The sequence below is a fragment of the Dipodomys ordii genome, unplaced genomic scaffold, assembly GCF_000151885.1.
Source record: "Dipodomys ordii isolate 6190 unplaced genomic scaffold, Dord_2.0 Scaffold46, whole genome shotgun sequence".
Taxonomy (NCBI): Eukaryota; Metazoa; Chordata; class Mammalia; order Rodentia; family Heteromyidae; genus Dipodomys; species Dipodomys ordii.
In genome coordinates this window covers 3,347,485-3,368,052 of record NW_012267262.1, presented here as the reverse complement: position 1 = coordinate 3,368,052, position 20,568 = coordinate 3,347,485, and the positions used below count along the sequence as shown (strand labels likewise).

General features: G+C 39.9%; 1 protein-coding gene across 1 annotated transcript in view; it reads right to left on the bottom strand.

The window, feature by feature from the left end:
- Positions 1-7,490, bottom strand: part of Slc17a6 (solute carrier family 17 (vesicular glutamate transporter), member 6) — a 41,587-nt gene extending 34,097 nt beyond the window's left edge. The window contains exons 1-3 of the mRNA XM_013019599.1: positions 7,247-7,490; positions 4,352-4,604; positions 2,789-2,907 (exon numbers count right to left, since the gene is read on the bottom strand). Coding sequence (XP_012875053.1) covers positions 2,789-2,907; positions 4,352-4,604; positions 7,247-7,332 — 458 coding nt within the window. The 5' untranslated portion in view covers positions 7,333-7,490. The remainder of the gene's footprint in view (positions 1-2,788; positions 2,908-4,351; positions 4,605-7,246) is intronic.
- Positions 7,491-20,568: the final 13,078 nt, after the last annotated feature.

Sequence of the window (20,568 nt, the reverse complement as noted above, 5' to 3'; positions counted from 1 at the left end):
ATCAGGAGCCTATCTCTCCTGAGGAACTCTCTCCACCCAACTCAAGTTCCTCTGTGCCCATAGCAATGATGGCAAACAGTTTCCAAGGTGAGCTTCTTTCCCAACAACAGAGAAAAGAATATGCCCCAGAACTCCACCCAAGGGAAATTGCCTTCTACTATTAAATTACCTATATGGAGTAGTTTATATGAATGGCCATGCAGTGCTTGTAGGTGAAAGATTTGTTATGCTAGGTTGTTTTTTACTGTTTTGGAGTAAAAATCCATCATAATAGGAAATGTACATTGTAAATCAATTCTATAAATATATCATATTTTCATTTATAGAAAAGTTTCTAGTATAAAATTTCCTAAGCTTTCTAATGTATAATTCTAGGATCAATTGGAGATCCACAGCTTGTTAATAAGAGGTACATTTGAATATTGCATTATTTATGATTTTATGGTTTTATTTTCTGGTAATTTTGGAATTGAACTCAGGGCCTTACACTTCTTAGGCAAGGGCTCAACCATTTGAGCCTTTACTTGACAGAGACAGGGATGTAGCTTGAAAAACAGGTGCTTGTCTTGAACCATATCCTTATGATTTCTGGCCCTGGAGAATCTGGAATTACAGGTATAAGTCACCATGCACTGCCATATCCTGAATGTATTTTTCTTACTTTCATAGTCAGATGTTATATGTGTTTAAAACTTATTTTCAGAGTAAGCTTCAAATGTATTTGTAATGGTCTGCTATATCTTTTAAAGGAGAGAAACTATATCAAAATGCTCAGATATGAGACCATGAAGTCTTCATATGAAAAATAATATTTCACCACAAAATTTTAACATGTAAGACAATATACATACAATGTGCATGAAGTTATTAAGTCCCTCTCCTTTGAATATTCATTTAAAGGTAAAGTGAATTTGGACCCAAATGAAAACATTAAAAACTTTTCTTTGAGGAGAATTAAGTTAAATCAATTTAAAACCTAACTCACCATTTTTCTTTTCAGTGCTGAATGTGAAATAAAGGATAGCAGCAAGCTAGCCTTAGTTTAAATGAGGAAAATCTGTCTATTGACCGCCCCCCCTCTAGAGTCACCGGGATAAGAACATCCCTGGTGAGTTTTCCTGGCAGGAACAGGTTAGCATTTTAGCTTTTGGCAAGCTGAAGGTTCTGACTTGGAAACAAGTCTTAAAGGTACCTCCATTATAAACACACATTGCAGCACATTGCATGTTATATCATTTTATTTTATTTTTGTTGTCCGTGGTGAATTCTTGGTTGAATGATTTTTATCTCCTTGATTAATAGCATTTCCAATATGTACCTTTAGACTACCTTCCTGGATATTTTATTGTGTTTTAGGCAATAAGTGTTAGGAATAAAAAGATAGCAGTGATTATAATAGAAATGTCAATATAAAAATATACCTGTCCAAAACTAGTAATAATAGACAGAATTCATATTTTTCTCCTACTGTCAATTTTTCTTTATCAGAGTCACAAAACTGGACTCTAGATGGCTAGTCATTTTATCCTAAGTTGATTCAAATGTTTATCTCCTGCTTAAGTGTTAATCAGCCCAAATTGCCAGATAAGGACCATATTCAAAAAGGATTATCGCTAATCTAACAGGCTCTTGTCTGGACCTTTTAAAAATCCAGCTCCCAAGCCCTCACTCTAGCACCAAAAAACTCTCAAATAAATTTCCCAGAATTCGTGTGGAGGACGAGGGGACTCTGGGCTAGAAGACGAGTCTCTGACAAGAGGACTCTGGCTGCAAGATGTTAGCGATGGGGCTGGGAGCTTGCACTTACCCTGGGCGGCGGAGGGGGGGGGAAGGGAGGGAAGGAGAGAAGATGCTATAAAGAAAGACGCTTGGAAACTGCCAGTGCTTAGTGCCTTCTCCCAGTACCACGGGAGATACAAGCCTGAACCAAGTCTCTTAGTCTTTGAGGTCTCTAATCAGCCAGATCCCTAAGGAAAATGTACATTGTTAGGTCCACACTTAAGATTGAAAGAGTAAGGTTTAGTGGTGGTTGTTGTTCTTTAATCCAAATACACACAATAAAGACGCGGGGGCTGGGGGGCTGGGGGGAGAAAGCTGTCCCTTGCCCTGCACTGTTCAGGCCTCGCTGCTGTGACAGCTCTGAGGTGTGGATGCTAGGGGGGAGGGGAGGTGCTTTGTGGAAGCCGGCTCTAGGACCTAGGCAGCGACCACCTCGCCCCAGGCGGGAGGCCCGGGGCACAGCAGAACCGCCTTTCCACACACACACACACCCCAGAAGGAGCAGAGCTCATTAACAGGTGGAATCGCACCCTGGGAGCCTGAAATCCCGCCTGCCTCCACAGAAACACACCCTGTAGATTCTGAGCACCATCTGGGCGGGCTCCTAGGCTGGGAATCCTTCGGCACTACGGAGAGCTTGGGCACCCTGGAGAAGCGCGGGTGACCGTGCAGTCAGTGGAGACTCTCCGTCCCCACGTTTGCCCCGACCCCAACAGTACGTCCTGGCTTCCGACTCACAGATCTGGCCTCAGCTCTTACCCTGTCTTACAAGCCAACCATCTATCTATCCCGAGAACCTGCTTCAGTCCCCAAGCAGGGAATTCACCCAACCGAAATCTTTGGGGCTCTCGAAGGAGAGACCTGCCGTGTTATCCTCCAGTAGGTGTGTCCCGGGCTGGACGATTTCTTCCAGGATTTCCCAAAGGCCTCGGAGCCGTCTTTGAAGGATACAAACACCAACCCCCAGTACCCGACCCCATGCCCCTCTTCCCCCCCATCCCGGCATTACCTGTTGGCTGCCAGGCGAGATGCGATGTATCCACCCGGAATCTGGGTGATAATGTAGCCCCAAAAGAAGGAACCATGGATCATTCCCACGGTTTCTGGGTCCCAGTTGAATTTGGCTTTCTACGGTGTGAGAGAAAAACAAAGAAAAAGAAAACAACACCCTGGTGTGAGGTGGGCAGAGTCAGAATCAAAGATTCCTCTCGGGCACTCTGCGGGTGAGAACTCTAAACATGCAAGGCATTTCTTGATTTCCGAGGTGCGGGGAGGGGAGGGAGGGTTCCTGGGGCTCAGTTTTTCGTTTCTAACAAACCTGTCGTAGCTCAAAAAGCAGGACTCATGAAGAAAATGTTTTATGAGGAAATACTAAGCCAGTCGTCCTAGATTCGCTTCCTGATTCCTGCCCGGCTGGTAACATGGACTTAAAATGGGTGAGGAATCTTTAAGACCCTTTTCTTGGAAATTCAGACTGCTCGCTAAGATGTCCCTTAGCCAGGTCGGGATAGAGCCTTCTGATGGATTCTCCAGGATCCATTTGATCAAGGCAAAGCTGTGAACACATTTGAGCAGGTGTGACTTGCAGAAAGAAATTCATCCCGTGTGATCTAATTTTGGGAAAGGAAGGTGCAGGTTTGCAGGCCCCGAAAAACTCCTTGTCTATAACCTCGGGGATGGGTTTGAACAAAAATGAGTTGGAATCGGTGACTTGGCAAATTTGAGGGAGGAAGAGGATCAGGATTGTGGGTGAGGGCCAGGTCTAGAAGTCAAATCTAAAGCTGGGGAGTCCAAACAGCTCTGTGGAGTGAATCTGGAAAGATACTGGGGCAGAATATCCGCATCGGAACGGGGCAATCGTTCGTCTGTCTTGCAGAAGGAACGAACTGGTCCCATTCCCCCCCCCCTCTCCTTTTGAGTTCATTTTAAGACCAAAGGCATTTTTTCCCCAATTTGTAATTCCCAATTTGTCTTCTCAGCCTTTTTCTAACTGAGTTTACTGGGGGATGGAGGATTGGATGTTCCTACACAAAAGGAGCAACGGGTTTCTATGACCTTGAAGTGACCTCCTATCTTTTGGCATCACTGCCCAACACAAGCACTGTACGACAGTGGAGTGGCTGCCCTAGGAACCCGCCTCGCAGGCGATGTAGTATCTCTCCCGGTAAGTCAGGCGGACCCTTCCAGAGGCCTCTCTCAAACGTGCTCACAACGCGTTTCACTTCCCTAGTTTTGTTTGATTAATCACAATGGGTGCAATCTGGAGGAAGTCGGGGAGAAGTATAAGTGATAACGCGCTACTAATTGTTCCTCTATATTTCCCACTAACAGGAAAAAATATTTCTACTTAGATTGCATTGGCACTATCAGTCATCAGCTTGTAGTAAATCATGTACAGCAAGCTGGAGAGCTCATTTCCTCTTCCTAGATGCGGACGGGAGAGCTAAGGTAGAAAGTGGCTTAGAGAGAACCCAGGCCTCCTCGTGCCAAGTGGGTGAATGGGGGTACACACAGGGGATGCTGCGGCTGTGTGTGAAGCTGGGGGCATCTTGGCATGCCGGTGGTCGCCCACCTCCTTGATGACTTTGCCCCCGCGGTGGATCGTGCTATTGTTAACCATGTCCACGATGGCCACGCCCAGGTTGCAGCGAATTCCAAAGGAGATGCAGAAGCCCAGGCCGCTCATGATGGCGATGATGTAGCGGCGGGGCAGGCCGAAGCAGGTGCAGTCGCACAGAGGGGCCTTCTTCTCTGACACCTCCAGGGGCTTCCCATCCTCCGTCAGCTCAATGGTCTCTCCACCCTCCTGCTTCTTCTCCAGCACCCTGAGGATCAGATTAAGGAGGAGGCAAAAGGACCGAGGGTTAGGCAACCTCTCACCCCCAACACTTGTATATTCGCGTTTTCCCAGGCGGGTCGAGGGTGACCAGAATCGAACTGACCACGCCTCTGCCTGAGGAATTGCGGTGGCGAGGCATCCCCCCCCCCTAGGGCGTCTGGCATCCGCGGAGGCTCCCCAGCGCTCACTACTCCCCCTCCCTCCAGAGTCCTCAACTCCTAGACCTTGAGGCTAAGGCATCTAATCCCTATCATCTTGGGATCCAGCCTCCAGGGTCTCCATTTAGATCCTGGCTACTTTGACCTAACTTTCAGGGTCTACAATTTGTTAGGGAACAGGTTAGCTGGGCGTGGCCTCCCGGGCTCCTGGGTGAACAGCTCCCCATCCTCAGATGCTAGGGCTCGTGACTCTGGCAATGGCCCTGGGTCTTTTCCAACCCACACAGCCTCTGGTGTGCAGCGATTCCTCTTCCTTCTCGACCAAGCTGAAGCTTTGGAGGGAGTGAGGGTGAGAATACGGAGATTCCCCTCCCCCAGGAGGCCCCAGTCCCCCACCCCACTCCCAGTGGGGGGAGGCCTATCTTAGTGGCCACGCCGCCGCCAAGAAGGGAGGAGGCATCTCTCCCGGAGTGTCCAGCACTCTATTTCCTTTTTCTCTAAACCCAGGGTGTCTGATCAATGTTAATTCCCCCATTACACATCGTTTTATTTTATTTTTTCTTTTTACTCCAGTTGGAAACAAAGGCCTCCGCAGCATATGGCCGACACCTAAGCTTTCTACTGCTAGAACATGAATAATTAATTATCCACAACCTTGCATCATTACTATCTGGATTATAAACACAGAAAGATCTCATGTGCTCATTTCCAGAGACATAGAATGAGAAACACCCCCACCCCCCCTACAAAGCGTCTACACGAACTTTTGTTATGATGTGCCACACTGAGGTAGAAGATTTCATGTTAAGAAAAATGAGCATAGTATTTCACAGGATTCCACCCATATGATTTAATTCTTTCTGAGCTTTGGTCCTTGGGGAAGAGAGAAAAAGAAGGGAAAAGGTTTTGTTGCTATGATTCACAATCTATCCGTGAATTTTGCAGTCTTTAAAGTGTGTGAAAGAGAATAGTTCTATAGTATCCTGATATTGATTCTTTTAATACCTGATCCCTCTGGGCTTACAATTTGGATTTATTTCCCCAACCAACCACAGAATTATTTCAAAACTGTGCCCTTTCAATATGGCACGCTAGTGAACACACACACACACATTAGTGAAGCAAATAAAATTTTAAGATCAAGGCTGCACATCTCAGGATCCATTGAGGCTGCCAAGGAATCTTCCTTTGAACACTCCCAAATTCTAGAAAACATCACCTGAGAATAACTCGTGAAGGTGTTTGCATCTAGGTGAAGGTATATCGCTGCAGTCCAGTTCCAGCCTTAAAAAAATCATTGAAATTTTTGAGAGGGGAAAAATTAGCCAATTTGTACTTTTCCATGGTCTTTATATACCTATAGATGCAAAGCGGGACTCTGCACCTGAGCTGCCCACCTGATAGCAGCTGGGCTGGGAAAGAGACGCCCTTTGCAGGGTGGCTTTGGGACTGCAGGGCGCCTGCGGTATCTACTGCGGCATGAGTGGATGATGGTGCTTATGTGAAGCCCACCAAAATGCAGAGATTTGGGAGACGGGGGATTGCACTGGTCATCTTCTTTACATGCCTTATAATTTACAAAGGCTTCGTTTTTCCAAGTGTGAAAATTAGTTCTCTCTGGGAATCGTTTGTCCTTTTGTATATGAACTTTCTCACTGATTTTATCCCTGCCATTAACAAGAAAATGGTGTTATCAGAACAAACCAGAAAAGATTTAATTTTTTTTCAATTTCCAGCATAACTAGCACCATCAATAAAAGAAGAATAAAATATTTAAAATATTTTCTGGTACCTTCAGGGTGATTTTGACCAATTATTACTATTATAGTTGTTTTTTTAATCAGCATGGTTACATGTCCCAAGCAAGAAAGAGACTTCTAGAAGATACTTAATAAATAAGAAAACATAAGCATATTATTTTAGCTTCTGAGACAGGAACTACTTTAGCTGTCAATTATCAATATATTTTCACCCCTCTTCTGTCAGTACCAAAGGAAGATTGCATGGCTAATTCTCTAATGTAGTTTGAAGCTGATTCCTTGTTCACTTTTCTTTTAAACGGTTGGCTTTTGATACTTATTTGTCTCCATGAAAGCAATTTAATTTTCTGCAATGAATAAACACATACACACCAACTCTTCGACCAAGTACCAATCATTTCTTAATTTCAAGGAGGCTATGTCCTAGGTGGGAAAGGATGGGAATCTTCAGGTACCAAAATAAAACTCTCTCACACACACATACACGAACACATGCACTAACAGATAGGTTCATTTAGTGTAACATTCCTGCATTAATAAGCAGGTTTCCAGAGCAGCCTTCTTCCATCAGAGCAGCAAAAAAAAAAAAAAAAAAAGACCTACCGATCATATTACAATCTCTCTAAGCAACCAAGATTTTACGGAAATGGCCCTGACGATTTTTTTTTCCATGAACAGCCCCAGGTAAGCATGGGTTTCCTTTCTCTTACCTGTAGATCTGGCCGAGGGATTTTCCAGCAAAATTCTTTAGCCCCTCTGTTCCTGGGGCCAAAATCCTTTGTTTTACCGACTCCATTCTTGCAAAGACTGATGACCAGGTCTTGCCAGTTTGAAATAGTGATTGCTAAGAGAGAGGAGGGTTGCGCATATTGTCTTACTCGCTTAGGGTAGGTGTGAGCTTTTTTCTTCTCAGAGGAATGGTACTGGTGTGCCTCCAGCGAGAGTGAGAGTAAGCGCGGGGAGGGAGCGTGAGGTTGAGAATACAACGGAATAGCTGCATACAACCCACGGGTTTCCTAATAGGAGAGTTGGTAGACACAATCAGAAAGTCTCATTGGAAGGGGGAGGATCCGGTGGCTCAGGGCGCACGCAATGCCATGGTGTTTGGGCGGGTGCGGAGGACTCCTGGTCTTGGAAGTCAATTCATGGGGAGAGGGGGGGAGCCAACGATAACAACAATATACATTCCCGATTTTTTTTTTGAAAAGGCTAATTGCAATTCAACCTTTTTTTGCTTTTAAACCGAGGAACCAGAAATGTTACAGAACCCTTTGGAAGGGGCAAAAGCCAAAGAATATTGCTCTTAAGAATGGTGCCATTGCTATAAGAAGCTAAGCGCCCTTCAAAACTCAAGAGAGCACCTCAGGTCTCAGGTGAGCCATGCCGATGTTAGTTATTCCTCCCTTTCCGATGGTCTCCTCCCATCACGCCGGCGCAATTCTGCTCTGCGGTAGAGTCGAATTAAGATGGAGAAGGTTAGTTGTTCCTTGACAACGCGAGTATCTAACAGATGCGCGGCTCTAATTTGGGAAGAAGCATCAATGAACAATTTTCAGAAACGCTGACCGCGCCCTTCTGGGCTAGCCTCAGCGTAATGTTTCAGCACCACGGACAGCGTTAAGTTTCAGGAAAACAGGATGCTGCTTTTGGCTAACCCGGTAGCCAACTTTCTGCCCACCAGGGGGGCTGGGCAGCTAGCTCTGAGCAAAGATCATTGTGGGGTTCTTCAGGAACGGACGTGTGCTATAGAAACCAAGTGGGAAGATGTCATCCTCTCAAGCTTTGCAGAGAGAACGCTGTACTGAGCTTCGCTAAGAAGGACTTCATTAAAAATGGACAAGTTTCTTCCAGTTTGCTACATTTTGCCCAGTATGCTGGTTCCAGTTCTGACAGTTTCGCAGGGAAGGAACATCATAGCATATTTCACTGTCTGAGAAGCTTCTATAATATAAAATGTATGTGCATGTAAAGCATAATTACATTGTTCCTGTGTTTGATTTAACCAAGAGTAGGAAGGAAAATAGGTGGGTAAAAACAAAGGGAGACAAATAAAGAGATGGGGGCAGAAAAGAAAATGAGAGAAAAAAAAGAACAGCTATCATGTCAGAATACTTAGTTAAATTAGAGACAGACCATTAATATTAAATTCCTTAGGATTTTAAGCTTTTTATTGTGCCAATTTACAATACAATATGGATATATCAATGTACCAAAGAAATGCGTGCCTCTAGCTTAAGCCAGTCAACACATTAAGACTGATTTTTTCATAAAAAGTATACACCAAATGGGAAAATTGATAATTTTTAAAAGACCTATATTAATGTAGTTAGAAATCCATTGAAGTCTTATGTTCACTCCTCTGTGCTATGTTCTCCTAAGGCAGAATTTTTGAGTCATGTGAAAATTTGGTTTTACTCATATAAGCACATTCTCAATGGATTCATTTTATTTAGCGAGACAAGCTCTGCTAAATTAATGTTAATTATTAATGCCTTTCACATTAATTACAACACTCACCTAACTCAGGAAAATACTTATAAAACAAGCTTGCCCTTGAACCATATTCCCAAGGTCAAACCCTTGGATGTTATTTCAGCAAGAGAGGTGAGTATATGATGAGAACAGAAGACTGAATCTCAGAGCTATGGATCTAAGTACAGAATCATAGAAGAATATTTCTGAATGGCTCTGGAATGCCTTGAACACAGCCAGTTCAGAAATGAAGACATTTAAACACACACACACACACTCATTAGGTGACTTCCTTGCAAATAAAGTTCCAGCTACTCAACACACTCAAAGATGCTTGTCAAAAAAATCTGTGCCTTCTGACTCTTTAGTGATTCCAATTAGACCTAATTCATTGAGTACTATCCCTGACTTTTAAAGTCTAGCTATTTGAATTAAATTTAAAAAATAAAATTTAACATGTGTTTGTGAATCTGAGGTAGCAATTTAGCAATCCTGCTTAAGTTTCTCCCCCAAAAGATTAGAAATCTAAACCACCCACAATCTCATGGTCATGTCACCAACTCACTCACTCTAACAATCTGTCATGAAAGCATTGTTTCCAATCACAGAACCACATTCATCTTTATTAAAAAAAATCTGGCTTTCTCCTCAGCTCTCTTAATAACAGTTTGAATCAGAATAAGTATATTGATTTATTCATTCTAAAAAATGTTTGTTGAATGCCAACACTTACACTAGTTCTGGGAATGCTCAGGGAAGATCTCACAAGCTCCATGAGAGATAAATACATAAATATAGTATAAATAAACAATTGTAAAATTAAGCATATTAAACATAGTCCAGCCAAGATTTTAGGAGGCATTGTTCCATTATCTTTCTCAATGTTGTGCTGTTGTTGTTGTTTGGGGGGATTGAACTCTGGGTCTGGGGCACTGTCCCTGAGCTCTTCAGCTCAAGGCTAGTGCTCTACCACTTCAGCCACAGCACCACTTCTGGTTTTCTGGTGGATAATGGGAGATAAGTGTTATTTTGTTTTGTTTTTCTTTCTTGCTATTGTTTTTAACATATTTATAATGTGCTATGTGATTTTTTTTTGTTTCTTTGGTATGTTCTGCCCTTATGGTATAACCCCTGTTGTCACTGTATTTGATTCCGGTATCCTGTATCTTTATACATTTTTCTAATTTGGAGAGGGGAAGGGAAATAACAAAATGCTTAAATAAGGATACAGGTTGACCCATGGTAACAATGAGATGTACAAGACACTATGTTGAAACAAACTTTACAACTTTGGCAGGGAGCGGGTGAGGGTAGGGGGTGGCAAGGGTGAGGTGGGGAGAGGGGGGAGTTGGGGAGGTGGGGAAGGAAGGGATGGTAAGGGGGAAACACAGGAGGAGGTAACAATGTTCCATAGGAAATGTCATTACCTTACTCATGTAACTGTAACCTCTCTGTACAATGTTTTTACAATAAAAAACATTTAAAAACATGCCACACACACAAAAAGGAGAGTCTCCCGGACTTTCTGCCCCAGCTGGCTTTGAATCACTATCCTCAGATCTCAGCCTCTGGAGTAGCTAGGATTATAGACGTGAGCCACAGGTGCCCAGCTTTCTCAATGCTTTAAGAAAAATGTAGACCTATGTTAAAGTGGTATCCAAATGGAGTTGGGAAGAGTCACTATTCAGCTAGAGGAGACATCTTTAACAAAGGGCATAAACAAGGGGAAATTTTGTGTATGAAAATTGGAAAGAATATTAAAATGTCTCAATACTATTTACTAACCCAACAGAATTTCTTCATCGGGTCTCAAATTCCAAATATTGAACATGACTTTTATGATCATTATAAGCATACCAAAGTTAACTTTAGGCAAAGAAATGCTCATAATTATACATTTGCTCTGGGTGCATTTTTTAAAAGCCTTGCTTTTTCTGGACACTCTCATTTAATCCGGATCTCTTACAACAAGTTTTAACAGTCACTTAAATCCCATCATTTGATGTTTCCTGCTCAGAGAATGATCCCTGCTCAAGAAGACTCCATTGCATAGAACTAACATGATATAAGATTACAATTTGTGAATGGGTTCATTTACATGATGCGCTTATACCTTTTAGTTCATTCTTATTTTATGGGGCAGCAAAGTTGGATAGAAGAATTTCCTAAAGTCATGCATTTGGTGATGAGGATAAAGAAACAGCATGGTTCTGGTCAGCTTCTCACAGTTTAAGATCTTGTAAAATTCAGTATGTCATGGGTGGAGGCCTAAATTAATCACTGCTAATAATTATCCAAAGTCTGATCGAATCACAGATTTCACGATCAACCACTTCAAGTATAGCATTTGATCTCAGCTGTTTTAGGGGTCCAGATACTGCTGATTATCCTTCCTGTAACTTTGATTCAACCAGTTAATATTAAAAAACTTCAGCATTTGTAATTGGCCCAAATAAAGGCTGATTGTAAGTGATCACACTTGTGCCTTCTGGTTGTAAATTTTCATAACACTTTCATGAATTATTCACGGACACATTTCTTATCCTTTTTTCCTCCAATTACGAGATTCTTTTCCAAAACGATTTAAGTAAAGTGATTAATAATAGACTGAAAAGAACAAAATATATGTAAAAATGTGCTCTCTTTGAAAGTTTAATCTTATGTAAGGAGCAAACTTATTTTTGTGTTTTACTATGAGTTGAAATTCACATTTACAATTGTTCAGATGATTTAATGAACAGCTTCTAAAAGTATATATGTAAGGTATTACTTCGCATCAACAAAGTAGATATACATTTGTTTATATCCAGTCCTGAAGAAACACTTTTGGGAAATTAAACATCTTGTAAACGTTGCCCTCTGGTGGATGGCCATGTTAATACCACACAAACAATGTAGTCCGAATTATATAATATAAAACATATTATATAATTTTTCCTTTTTCTTAGTATTTGCTAAAAGTCAAAACTATTCCTTACATCATGAAGTATTTTGTGTATAACTCATTTTCAGTTTTTCTTTTAGAATACTAAATGTCTTTTAGAAATAAATTGATTGCCTGACAGTCCTTTAGTTGGCCAAAGAATTACTCCTATAAGGAAAAAATCACTAGAATAGAGATGGTATGTTAATCACATAGGGGAAATGGTTTGAAATTTCCAGTCCATAGGTTAAATTGTTATGGTTTATAAGTATATATAATTGTAATATAAACTTTATGTCTCCCCTCCCACAATCATTTTCAAGTAATCCATAAATCATTCCTATGGTGTTTTTAAGACAAATCTAATACCTTAAGGTGACTGATTCTGAGGGTATCTTTAACAATGCATTTTCTCTTCGTTATTTCAACAAATATTCACTCAACAGATATGGGTACCTACTGTGGGATAAGGTCCTATTTGGGGAATCTATGCTCTACTAACTGGCAGAGTAAACAAATTAGCTCAGCAACAAATAGAATAAGGAGAAAATATTCCTAAGGATAAAAAAATGCTCTGAAAAGCATATTTATAGTAGTTCTTTGTTTGACTTTGGATTCTTAAGTAAATGCTTACAGGTGGTGGCTATGTAAGTAAACTCTAGGGTTCATCTGTGACTTTCTTTAAGGCTTTTCAGGTGGCAGCTATATAAAGAACTTCTAGGATTCATCTGTGACTTCTTTCTTAAGCTTTTAAGAGTACAGTTTTTATTTCAGCATTATTTGATTTTACTTTGTATTGTTATCTTTTGAGACATGTCTAAGAACTTATCATTATACTTTTCTGGGGAGCCAGAAATAAAAGTAATTCAGTTTGTCTTAAGAACCACATCTACGACCATGCTACAATACTCAATATTGCTATACTTAGTGGCCTCACATGAATTATCTTTAGATTTCTGTGTCTTCTCTTTGTTAAAAAAATTTAAATAAGTACTAATTCTTCCATTCACTATTGGTTTTGATTATTAAAACTTCAACAATATATTTACATATGAAATATGTCCTTTTGTGTTCATCTACTCTATAAGTTAGAAATTGTAGTTAGAAAGACACATCTTATTTCAGTCCTTTCTTTCTATAACTAAGAGAAGAGTAATCTTTACTTGCTATATGCCATAGTACCATGGGAAAACCCAAGATTTTGAGTGAATGCCAACACTTGCAGAAATGGTAATAGTAATAATCATTATTTTCTGAGACCAGGAAACAATAGTGCCAAATTTCACACTTGCCACATGAGTCATATGGCAAGTTACAGAAGGTCACTGAAATGATTGCCATTGTAAATTGTCAATAACATGTCCAAAGAAATTTATAGTTGTATAAGTGATAACTTGGGGGGGGGATTAAGAATAGGAAAAAAAAACAATTTATAGGGCTTAAAAGACAATATAAAGTAGGTCAAAACAGTGCTCACCAAAGCTTATGGTGTTTTACAGATTAATGAGCACACTGAATTATAAATAATGTGTAAGTAACATTCTTTGGATGTGGCAAAGTCTTACCTAATTGTACTCTCAATCCAGATTTCAAAATGTTCTATTTTGCATTAACCATACTGGGTTACTGATTCTCTACCTTAAGTACCATACCTTTGCTACCAAAAACTAAGGAAACCATATTATCTGAAGAAAGACCTTTAACATTATTAAATGTTCCTGTTGGGCTAAAGATATAAAGATTTTCTGGGCTCACCCCCACCTCCATTTCCTCCTTTCCCCCTCCACCACACACTTAAGCTATCAGAGGTAGAGGATGAGGACCTTTCCATTCCTAGAATATGTACTAATACATTAGAAAGTAAAGATTTGAATATATAGTTTAAAAATAGAAGAAAATATTCAAAGACAGAATATTTCCCTTCTGCAATCACACCCTAATCATGATTTTGGAGATGTGAAAATAAGACCTGCAGAAAAAGGTACAGTGGTGGTAATTGTTTTCAAGCTTCCGCCCTCTGGTGGTGGAAGAAGAAAAAAACGATTTTGAGTTAAAAGAGGTCAATCATCACATTATTTACAAGTGAGGGAGGGGGTAAACATGTCTACTAGCATGCTAATATTTTACATGGAGTTTTCTCTCCCAGAAAGAGGATAAAAGAGCATTGATGAGTCATGAGGCAGTGTTCCACACTTACACACTTTTGCAAATACCTTCTTATAGGAGGAAAGTGCTTGCTTCTATATAGAACTCAGTCCTTGATATTTCCCTGGGATTGTTTGGATACTGGTTGTAATTCCCTTCAGTCATTCATTGTGGAAGGTCAGAATTCATCATATTGATTTGAAGTCCGTTCTTGACTTACAAGTGAGAAAGTCTTAATATATCATCTTAAAAAGTATTTTTTCTGTGGAAAGATGAGTAGATGGATAGAAAGAGGATCGAGGTTTAGATAGAAACCCTAGAAAGAATTACATAAAAGCAATCATAGAACTCAATAAGACAAGCGAAAGGAAGTCTTTGAGTAATTAGTTATTTTTTTACTTATTGTAATGAAATGGTGAATATTTGCCAGGTATTTTGTTAGGTACCAAGAGAACAGAAATTAACCAGATAGATATTGCTTTCAGAGAACTTAATTTTTAATTAAGAAAGTTAGATTTCTTCTTATGGATGGCTGGAAAATTAAAGCAATTTCTAACAAAAGGAATTGGTGAATCACAGTAACCATATTTAGTTTGCAGGGAAAGCAGATGTTCAGCAAACACAGTGATGTGGCAAAAGTCAGTGAGCCATCCACTCTGTCTCCAACTCTCTTTTTAATTTGTACAAATTTAATCTCTCAATTTTGTTTTAATTTTTTATCATTATGATAAAGGGATGTGTAAAGGTTACAGTTACAAAAGTTAGGTAATTGAGTACATTTCTTTCTTCACTCTCTCTTAGATTTTTCCCTCCCATCCCCCCTCACAAGTTGTATAGTTTATTTTCAATATAGTATCAAATGAGTGCCACTGCTGCATTTGTTCAAATCTTTCCCCCCCATTTCTGTTGCAGCTCTTGTTCAGATCCATTCAATACCAACCTCCTCTGCCCCCTCATTCTCTTAAAGATGTTTATTTTTATTATTTTTACTTTATTAACTTCTATTTTATTTATTTAAAATTATCCTTAAGAAGTTGTACAAGGGGGTTTTAATTTGTGAGTACAATACATCTTGATCAATGTCACTTTTTTCACTACTCTTCCCCCATCTCTCCCAACCCATCACCTCCTCAAATCACTTTAACGCTTTTATAGCGTGACCTCACCTGGTGCGAAAGATGCAGAACTTCCCAAGTCAAAATCTACCACATCACACACCCTCAGGAAACTCCCCATGTTGGATAGAAATGTTGGTGTTGGATAGAAATGTCCCCACATAATGTAGAGGAACATTTATATTATATAGAACGATGGAAAATAGATTAGCACAAGCTGCCTTTCTCGTTGGCTGGTGGTCATCCCTGAGACCGGTAGCCACTAGATGACTTGGTGACCCAAATGTTGCATGAATGCAGGTCATGAAAGTTCTGGAAGTGAAAAACTTCACTTGAAGAATATTTCTGGTGGCAGCATTAGTCTTTGGTCCAGGCCATTGGCTTTTATTCCTAGAAGACCGGTCAATTAACATGGCCTGTGTTGTGAGCAGAAGTTTATTTCAAGTCCTTTTCAGATTTGTGATGTACCTGGGATCATTTTACCTCTCATAAAGGCACAGTTCAATTTGGAAGTCTATTTGATGCCACCTTCAATCAATGGAATATTGTATTACAAAGAAGCTATTTCCTATTCCTCTGCTTGGACATTACATTGGTTACAAACAAGCTATTTCCCATTCATATGCTTTTACAGTGACAGCCTCTGCCATAAGGTCATTTCCTTTCCTCTTCATTTACCAGTGTCAGCATTCAGCTTTCAAGACCAAAATCAATGTATATTAAATAACTCAGCTCCTTCAGTTATCCTCTCATTGAGATTTGGAATCCAGTTCTAATTATTATTATTATAGGTGCTCAACCATGAATAAAAGGAATTGAAAACTCTGTGGACTCAGATGTCATGGTTTATATCTGTAATCCTAGCTATTCAGGAGGCTGAGATCTATTTGATTCAAGTTCAAAGCCAGCTTGGGCAGAAATGTCTGTGAAATCATCTCTAAAGTAAACAGCACAAAGACTATACGTGTGGCTCAAGTGGTAGAGTGCTAGCTGAGCAAGTACTAACACAGATTCAAACCTGGCAAATAAATTTCAAAGATCTTGGGCTAAATTTCTTTATCTAAGTGAAAAGAATTATAATTCCCTTTTCAGATGAAACTTAAAAATCCATTCACCTACTTTCCCTTCAGTACATGACAAATTGTCCCCTGTGGGTCTAAATTGCAGTCTTTGGAAATGGAGTCCATATTATATCCTGTGTCTTTTCCATTATTTTTGATAAAACTAAAAAGTCGAGTGAGAGAACACTTCTAAATATTATGAGGTTGATTTTTGTAGCAAATAGTATTGTACTTCCTAAAGCTTTTAAAAAAATTATGACAAACTGACTTGAAATGGCAGAAGTTTATTCTTTCAAGGATTATGAGGACAGAAATGCAAATTCGCTGTGTCACCACCGTCAGTTCTTTCTGGGAGGGAGAAAAATGACTTGGAATACGTTCCTAGCTTCTAGTGGTTGGTGACAAACTCTTTTTTTTCTTAAATTTTAATTTTTTGTGAACATACTGTACAGAGGGGTTACAATTACATCGGCAAGACAATGAGTACATTTCTTATCAAGCATTGCAGCCTCCTCATTTGTTTACCCTTCACATCCCTTCCCAGCCTCCCCCCCTTCACCCAATTCCCCCCCCCACCAAAGTTGTAAAGTTCGTTTTTGACATGACAACTTGACAAACTCTTTAATACCTATGTTGGAGCATCAACCATCATCACTACATTCTCTAATTTTACTGTTTTTACTCTTCGTGTCTCTGTGTCTTCTCATAAAGACACAAGTCATTGGGTTTACAGTCCATTCTCAATGTAAAATGATTTCCACCCTTTTGGGACCACACTATTGGGGAATGAAGGGCGTGGATTTGTGGGAGGAACCCTATCCAACTAACTCCATGCATGACAAGGCTTCTTCCACTTGAAACAAGTTGTAGTTACAAACACAAATTCTAGAGTTAGACTCCCTAGGTATGAGAGTGTGCCCATCCTGACCTCACTGGTTGTATGACTTTGGATCGATTAATTAACTACAAGCAGGTTCATTTTCTGCACATGTGAAAGAACAGTAGTAATACCACCTATCACGACGCTATAAAATAAAATGGAGCTGGGTGCTGGTGCTCACCCCTGTAATCCTAGCTACTCAGGAGGCTGAGATCTGAGAATCATGGTTCAAAGCCAGCCCTGGCAGGAAAGTCCATGAGACTCTTATCTCCAACAAAAACCACTCAGAAAACCGGAAGTGGTTCTGTGGCTCAAGTGTTAGAGCGCTTGCCTTGAGCTGAAGGAACAGCCCCAGGCCCAGAGTTCAAGCCCCATGACTGACCAAAAAATAAAAAAATAAAAATAAGGGCTGGGAAGGTGGCTCAGTGGTAGAGCACTTGTCTTGCATGCATGAGGCCCTGGGTTCAATTCCTCAGCACCACGTAAGTAGAAACAAAAGCCGGAAGTGGCGCTGTGGCTCAAGTGGTAGAGTGCTTGCCTTGAGCTGAAGAGCTGAGAGACAGCGCCCAGGCCCAGAAGTTCAGGTCCCATGACCAGACCCCAAAAGATTAAAAAAAAAAAACTAAAATAATAAATTAGAATGGAGCTTAGAGTAGCCTGGTTGTTATTTAGCCATTGTGGCTTGCTTGCTTGCTTGCTTCCTTCCTTCCTTCCTTCTTTCCTTTTTCTTTCTTCTTCCTCCTCCTCCTATCTTCCTCTTGTTCCTCCTCCTCCTCTTCTTCTTCCTCTTCATCCTCCTCCTTCTCATCCACTTCCTCCTCCTCCTCTTTCTCCTCCTCCTCCACCTCTTTCTCCTCCTCCTTCCTCTCTTCTTCTGTCCTGGGGCTTGAACTCAAGGCTTGGCACTGTCCCTGAGCTTCTATGCTCACTGCTAGCACTCTACCACTAAATCATAGCTCTATTTTTAGCTTTTTGCTAAGTAATTGGAGATAAGAGTCTTACAGACTTTCCTGCCCTGGCTGACTTTGATCCATGATCTTCAGATCTCAACCTCCTGAGTAGCTAAGATTACAGGCACAAACCACTGGCACCCAATCTGACTTCTTTAATTGCTAATTTATTTATTTTTTGTGTGAAGCAGTTCCTTTCAGAAGCTCTCTACTCCTTCACATTTAATGTGACATACGTCAGTCATGACTCTGTGATGGCATGAATCTCAGCTTAGAATGAAACTTCTTCGGGTAGATATTTGTTGACTTTCTCAAGAAAATGGAAATGCCTTTGTTAGTCCTTAGCCCAACTGTACAGTGACTGTTATAATAAAATCATAATTGATGAAATTTTAGGTTGCTAGCATTTAATATCTGTCTCCATGGTGCATACATTATGTAGGAATAAGCGCTGTGCTTCATTTGGCATAATCTAGGCATCCTGTGATGACCTTCTCCTCACCAGAAATTTCAGTGATTTCTAATGGTAAGATGAATGACAAATATGTAAATACGTTTGAAAAAGAATTAGCATTCCAACAACATTAGTGGTTCTAATCTTAAACATAGCATATTTTACTAATAAATTGGTGAATCTGGGTCACTCTTAATTTTATTCAGGAAATTGACATTTTATTAAAATATTTATTTCCTCAAGCTCATTTCACTACCATGACTCTGAATTCTTCTCACATCTCCAAACCTTGGAAAGCTGAGATTTTCTTAACCATGTGTTTGATTTTGAACGACTTAGCACATGGCTGCCATTTCTCTTAACATAATACTTTCTGTACATTATGCTCCTTCCTTTTCCACTTTTGTGTGTGTCTTTGTTGAATTCTTTGTTGGAGATACCATGATTCTGGAATCTTCCCCTCCAAGAGCATCTCAGTAACAAAGGCCATTATTGCTGCTAACTACGGAAGAAGGCAATAACAGAGATGGGGAGGGAAGTAGAGGATGTTTCCTCTTCCCAGGCTCAGGCCATTCAGTAAGATACATATCAGTATCATCATGACACAGGAATTCCTCCTGGTTTTGTCCTACTTTGCCCTTGACTCATTTGTATTAAAAGGGCTAAGTACCATAATAATTTATGAAATTCTTCTTGTACCTGACAACACTTTATGGCTTGTGTGTGTGTGTGTGTGCACGAGTGCATATGCAGTGTATGTGTTGCCTTGGATACTGGCATGTTCTTGGTTGTGCTAGACCACTAGAAGTGTTAAAGAAATTATCATTCCCAGGCAAAACCTCAATCTATGTATGCTACTTGTTGGAAAATGAGTTCATCTTGTACATCTGTCAATGTACCAATCAGAGTTTCTTTGGTACATTCTCTTGGAAGAATTCTCTAGTTTCCCCTAAGAATAAATCTCTGATAAATGTATCTTGCATTCCTTCTCTCTTTCTTGTTCATTACAATCACATCTTAAATTAATTCACTCATGCAGTGAATTAACTCATACAAGGGGAGGTATTTGTCTTACAATTTGGGTATCTAATTGTGAATTAGAAAGAAGTACAGAAGATTCCATGTAAATAATTCAGGACAGCCTCCCATAATAAAAAGTTGTGGTAGTTATTATCAGACAGAAAGTCTGGTTGACTTTCTCATTAATTTCTGTATATAATAAACCCTAAGCTAAGAATTCATGACTTTTATTGAGTACACTGTGAAATAATGAGGGTGCTATAAAGCATAGGCTGACCTCAACACTGGACAAGGTTAAACAAAGACCTAAGGAATTTTGGCTATAAAATCTAAAGGAGAGTAGAAATGGCATGGTGATTATCATTGTTATTCTCTTGGAGTAGTATACAAGTTAGAAGATTATACTACATGTTTACTTATGATGGGAAACATTGGATTGCTGCTGACACAAACTCCCAACTCATGAACCACACATCCTTCTTTACCAATACCATATTTTCCTGCATTGATAAACTGCAGAAGCAAGAGACGAGTCGTTCATCCAGGAATTATGGAAAACTCATCTAAGGATATTGTTTTACTTCTTTGGTCTCCCTCCAAATTGGAAATCTGTTAAAAGTTGTGCTTCTCCTTTACAACCAGTAGGGAGCAATCCAGTTGAGAATACTGTAAATACAGGCAAAATTGTTTTTGTAGCTTCTTTGAATTTCTTCTGAGAGTTAAACTGGAAATTCAGTTATACAGAAGCATGTTATACACTAAGCATGATTTTCTTAATGTTGTCAATAAATACAATAGCATTTGCATATTAATATTGAATGAGTTACACTAAACATCATAATGTTAATAATCATTTTAAAAGTTCTTACCATTAGGTCAGAACATACTTGCAATGCCAGCTTTCTATTCACATCTTTGGGTCCATAATTCACAAATTTGTATTTTTGAAAATGAGTAATTTTCTAGAGTGAAATTATTCATTGGAAAATATGCAGTTCTGTGTGTCTATTTG